A 5,801-nucleotide genomic window follows, 5' to 3' on the forward strand; every position below is an offset into this window, starting at 1 on the left:
GCAACCCCTCTGCAAAGAGAAGCCATAGAGCCCAGGCAGGTTTGGTGCATTATTGTTGGTATAACCTCACCAGTGTTGGCTCAGCCTTACCAGTGTTGGGCCTCACCGTTTCACCTCACTTACCCAACTAACCTGAGCTGCTACACAGAAAAAGAGCAACACAGAAGCARTGACTGAGCACATCAAGCYTGGCACTCTGATACATTTCTCACAAACAGTCCTCAAATCCCATCAACAATGGAAGCTTTTTGTACAGGTAGAGCCACAAGAAAGAGCATGYCCAGACAGTCCAAAGAGTTCATGACTAAGTAAAGAAAGATACACAGAACTCCKTGTGGAATTCTGCTTTAGAAGGYAKATTCTCCATTTGCAGAGACTTACCTTTCCGGAAGAGGACGTCCCCAAACTTTCCATGGGTTTCATTGGCTTTGTCTTTCATAGCATTGAAACTAGTCTTCTTGGCAATTCTGGAAAAATCTTCCTCACACAGGGAGAATCCAAAGAAGGAAGCAATCTTTTTCATCCCCAGTATCGGGTCCTGCTCAAAGGAACATAGCACAGAGGTGAAACCAAAAGATTTGACAATGTGGCTGCGGCATGGTGCCAGCACCCTGTGGGAAGCCCAGCAGWGGAAGTTGTCTCCTGCAATGCCACCAAGGACTTCCAAGAGCTCTAACAGGAAACACTTCAGGCCAGGAAACCTACACAGAGTGGCCTCAGCTTCCAGGCCTTTTCTTCCTTCCCAAAAGCTGTGCCTCTGCCAAATATGACTCCTTTCGCAAACAGGCAAGACTATGCTMCTCCAAACCTCCATGGGCTTCCCCCAAACAAAAATGAGTAGCTCAGAAAGGCACACCCTTCTAAAGGGGCRGAGAGGCTTGCCCCAAGAGTTTCTACTTCCCACACCCATGGATATCAGGAGGGATGCAGAGCACACTCATCAAGGAAGAGCTGGGTGAAATGCCACACCTCTTTGAGYTCCTCATAGCTTATTGTCATGATCCTCTCATTGTYGATGTATTTGTTCCATTCTGCTAGATGGTCAAAATAGGATCCCCAGGCCACTGCAGAGAAAGAAGCATGGCTGTTTAGAGAACTCCCCAATGCAGGCCCTTCACCAAATCAGAGGAGTCAGCCCAGACATCTAACACTGGCATTAGAATGGTGAAGGGGTGACCAGCTCAACATGTCTGTTCTTTCTCTTGAGGTCAGTGCAGAATGCCCCGGGTCTGGCCACTTGATACCACAAACCATGAGCTCTCTTGTGGGAAYGGAAAAGTCGGGCTGAAGTTTTYTCCTGGTCTCTCCATTCTAAGTCAGAGACAAAGCTCTGATTCTCTGGTACTCCCTATTTCTGCCATAACAGGGGCCTGTCTGGGAGTGCCTTGGTGAGGTGTTTCACAGTAGGATTCCCATGCACAGGGCCCTGTGTATGCCTGTCATGTAAGGAGAAGTACCAGAGGATGCAGGGMAAAATACCTTTTCCATTCATGAAGTCTGCAAAGTACTCATCCCAGGAGGCAAAGGATGGCAGCGCTGGTAGTTTGTTGCAGAAGTGGTAATAGGAGACAGCCGTGTCCTTGGGGTTTCGAACTAGCACAAGGATCTAGAAGAAGGAAACGCATAATTTGATGGACCAAAATGCCATCTTCTCAACAGATCACTTAGAATCATTGATTCACAGAATCATTCAGGTTGGAAAAGACCTCATCAAATCCAACCATTAACCAAGCACTATCGAGTCCATTACCAAATCATGTCTCTAAGTGCCAGATCTACACATCTTTTAAATACCTCCAGGAACAGTGACTCARCCACTTCCCTGGCAGCCAGTTCTAACACTCAACAATTCTTTCTATGAAGGAATTTTTTCTAATATTGAGATCTAAACCTCCCTTAGTGCAACTTGAGGCCCTTTCCTTTTGTCATGTCACTCATTGCTCTGAGAGGAGACCATGCCCCACCTGGCTACAATCTCCCATCAGGYAGTTGTAGAGAGTGGTAATATCTCCCCTGAGCCTCCTTTTCTCCAGGCTAAACAATCCCAGCTCCCTCAGCTGCTTCTCCTCAGACTTGTGCTTGAAACTCATCACCAGCTCTGTTGGCCTTCTTGGGACACACTCCAGCACCTCAGTGTCCTCCTTTTGGTGACAGGCCCAGAACTGGACACGGAATATTTGAGGTGTAGCCTCACCAGTGCTGAGTACAGGACCACAGTCACTGCCCTGATTCTGCTGGCCACACTATTATTGATCCGTGGCAGGATGTCACTTCTTGTCCACACAGGTACAGTTCTGGCTCATGTTCAGCCACTGTGAACCAGCACCCCCACTCTGTTTCCACTGGGCATCTTTCCAGCTACTCTGCCCTCAGCCTTTTGCACTGCCTGGGGTTGTTGCTGCCCAAGTGTAGGACCCAGCACTTACCTTATTGAATCTCACACAATTGGCCTCAGTCCATTATCTGTACAAATCCCTCTGCAGAGCCTTCCTATCCTCCTACAAATCAACACTCCCTCCCAACTGGGGGTTGTCTGCAAAATTGTTTGTTCACTAAAATTCACCAAATCATACAAGTCTGGTCTAATTCCTTTTCTTGAGCAAGAAAACAGAGCTTTGGCGGGTCACTTCCTGCTAATGTGAGCTTCAGGCTGAAGATATGAAGCTTTTCAGTGATTCCAATGAGACAGTTTAGACCTAGTTCCAATCGGGAGAAACGAGTTCACAATCTACTGAGCAAGAGAGCCACAAAGAGGATGTAGATGTACCCTATCTTCTCTCTGCAGTAATTCTCATTTAAGATTATCTTAGCCCCAGGTGGGCTTTCCACAGGTACCCTGGTTATGGAGGCAAGTTAACACAGACAGGATCACTCCTTGCCTTGCTCAGTTTTCTAGCACAAACCTGGAAGCATCTTTCTGAAGGAGGTCTGAAGGGACACTGACACACAGCAATGAGCCCACCAAGTAACCTCTTGRGTTACCAATGTTGCTGCTGGGAGAGGATATGTGTTCACAGCCTTAGAACACAGAGCTGTCTCCTCAGCCTTGGAAATGTGACTGTGTATTGACTTGCTTAGGTGAAAATGTAGAAAAGACATCTCACACAGAGGAAAGCTAATTTAGGGTGGAAAGCTTTTGCAATGTGATGCAAAGAGAAGACTCACCTTAGCCTGGCTTTGGAAAATGGACGGAGGCAGGACATCAGGTGTCAGATGGGTTACTATAATTCTTCTGGAAGGCAGCTGCTTCATCCTCTTTAAAGAAAGTGGGGAGAAATGTGAGAAGACAGAAGTAGCTTATTCAGAGACATGTGCCTTTTCAGTAATTGTACATCATGATAAAAGGTGAGACCAGAGGAGATGTATCTTATTCCTTGGAAAACCCTCAGGGATGCACAGGTGGTGTAGGCTTCTGCCACCAAGCTCCATTTCACATGAGACAGGCCTCAGGACAGGATACCCAAGGAAAAGGTGTTACTGATCAAAATCCCTGGTTCCAAGGCAGCACGACCCTGTGGTTTTTCAGCCCTGTCTGTCCTCTGAGGCCCCTGTGTTGGGACACCAAGGGCAGTAGCACCTGCTGCTTGTACAGACCATAGCTGTTGTTAAGGCTCTATGCTCTGCATTGCCTCTGAGATCAGCCATTGTCTTTCAGCTATTGCTACCTATAGGAAGGGCAGTGACAATATTTTCAGTTCCTGCTTACCTCATAGATCCCAGGATCCCCAAATTCTAGACGCTGAAATGTCTCTARCTTCTTTTCAGCATTTATTCTCTCTTTCATTTCCTCTTCTGTATATTTGGCATCTGCCAACTCCTTCACCATTTGTTCAAGCCAATTGGTTCCTGAAAGGATAAAGACACCAGTAGGACATCCATTGAATTTCACTTTTAAATGTAAACCTGTTTAATGCTTTACATTTAAAAATGCAAAAATTTTTTTGCTGCCAAATTGGCTCCAAGTGAATCAGTAATTCCTTATTTTGCTTTGCTTACACACATGGTTCCTGATTTATGAATTGCTTACAAGCTGATTTTGCTTTGCTTACACACATGGCTCCTATTGAACTGTCTTTTTTTCAGCCCATGATTCCTCTTACTTTTGACATTCTGTTTCCCTCCGCCATCCCACTGTGGGTGAAAGAGTGAGTGGCCCCCCAGAGCTAATTCGCTGATCAGTGAGTTGCAGCTGAGGTTAAATCACAGCCCTGGCTAATAACCAATAAGAGTAGCCAAAAGCCAACAGGGKAGGAGTAGAGCTGTTACGCAGATATGGTGACGTGCTACCCTCCTTGCTTCAGTACCATATCCCATGCCTCAGTAGAAGCAGAAGCAGACCTCTATTGTTTTTTCCAACTCTGGTACTTTTTGGTTACCTCAGACAACACCCTGTGGAAATTATTCAAGAGTAGTGTGGCTCCCTGCACTGARCCAACTGACTCATCACTTGGCTATTTCTGCTCTCCTTCTACACTGCTGTCTCTGGGAACTCTGTTCCCTCTTCCTAACCAGCTTCAGTTTCTGGTCTCCTTATGATTGACAGGATTTGGCCTCATTCCCAATTCCCAGTTCAAGGCTTCTGTAACTGGCAGCACAAAGGTCATCAACCAAGCCACCAGACCATCAAGCTCCTGACATCATCTTTGCACCAGGCTTATTTGTCTTGACCTGTGCAACCTGGTAAAAYTGTTGGGTGAGGGACTGGGCTTGGAGAGCCAAATCTCAGTTCTCAACTAACACCTCCTGCACTGTATAGATGGATCCTCACATATTGAAACCATTTCTGCCTATGTACAGCTCTGGAAGTTGCATACAAAGGGGATGTGATAAGGATCAACTTCCTCTTTTTCCACAAATGACCTATTAARATATTTCTGTAAAGTCAATAGGAAAAAAATATTAAAGCATCTGGAATGTCCACAGTGAAAGAGAGAGAAAATATCTATCATATCTTTCCCTCCATTTAAATACAAAGAAATCATCTACATTCTGGAATGCAGTAAGAATATGGAAATAGCAATTCTTCTGCTTCCATTAGCACTATATGTTCCCTGTATTGCTCTTGCAGACAGTAGGGTAACAACATACTGTCTTGTATTTGCAAGTGTCAGAGTATCAAGGGATGTGATTATCYTGCTTTAGCTRGCACTGTCATATTCATGGTTTGAATACCTGTGYGCAGGTCCTACACTAAAGCACAAGTGATTTTGAGAATCTGGAGAAAGTCTTGTTGAATTTCCATGAAATTAGTGGGAGCTGGGCCAAATGAAATGCATAGAAAGGCTTGGTTTGCTCAGGATGGAGATKATAGAAGAAAAAGGGCATGGGAGACCCTCACTGCAGTGTTCCACTACTGGAGGTTATCGTGAAGACAGAGCAACTGTCACAACAAGGGGATGTCTGACTGCATTGATGTAAAAACAAACAAACAAAAACCCAAACAAAAAAAAAAAAAAAAAGGAAAATACCGCAAGAGATTTCAGTGGATGGTGAACGTCCACCCTCAAAAGTTTCCAAACCCTTCTGGACAAGGCCTTGAACAACCAAACCTAACTTTAAAGGTTAGKTCTCTTCCTTGCTTTGACTGAGAGGTTATATTACTTGACCTCCAGATATGCCTTACAGCTTAAATTCATGATTCTAGAAAGTGTGATGTCACCGTAAGCTTTTTGCAGGATCTACTGCTCTTTGTTAAATGATGACAATAAATAATCAGCTTGTGGATTGCAGCACTGTGCACTTGACTACTGACCAAGAAAGCACTTACCTGATTTAGGATAACCCACTAGAATCACATCATC

General features: G+C 45.1%; 1 protein-coding gene across 1 annotated transcript in view; it reads right to left on the reverse strand.

Moving 5' to 3' along the window:
• The window catches only part of LOC130587215 (sulfotransferase 6B1-like), a gene marked incomplete at its 5' end in the record, with an annotated part of 6,926 nt that extends 1,125 nt beyond the window's left edge, over positions 1–5,801 (reverse strand). Inside the window, 6 exons of the mRNA XM_057388179.1 lie at positions 382–538; positions 970–1,064; positions 1,480–1,606; positions 3,166–3,255; positions 3,707–3,846; positions 5,768–5,801. Coding sequence (XP_057244162.1) covers positions 382–538; positions 970–1,064; positions 1,480–1,606; positions 3,166–3,255; positions 3,707–3,846; positions 5,768–5,801 — 643 coding nt within the window. The remainder of the gene's footprint in view (positions 1–381; positions 539–969; positions 1,065–1,479; positions 1,607–3,165; positions 3,256–3,706; positions 3,847–5,767) is intronic.

This window comes from Malurus melanocephalus, unplaced genomic scaffold (assembly GCF_030028575.1).
Source record: "Malurus melanocephalus ecotype Western Australia unplaced genomic scaffold, MMel_1.1 scaffold_1642, whole genome shotgun sequence".
Classification (NCBI taxonomy): Eukaryota; Metazoa; Chordata; class Aves; order Passeriformes; family Maluridae; genus Malurus; species Malurus melanocephalus.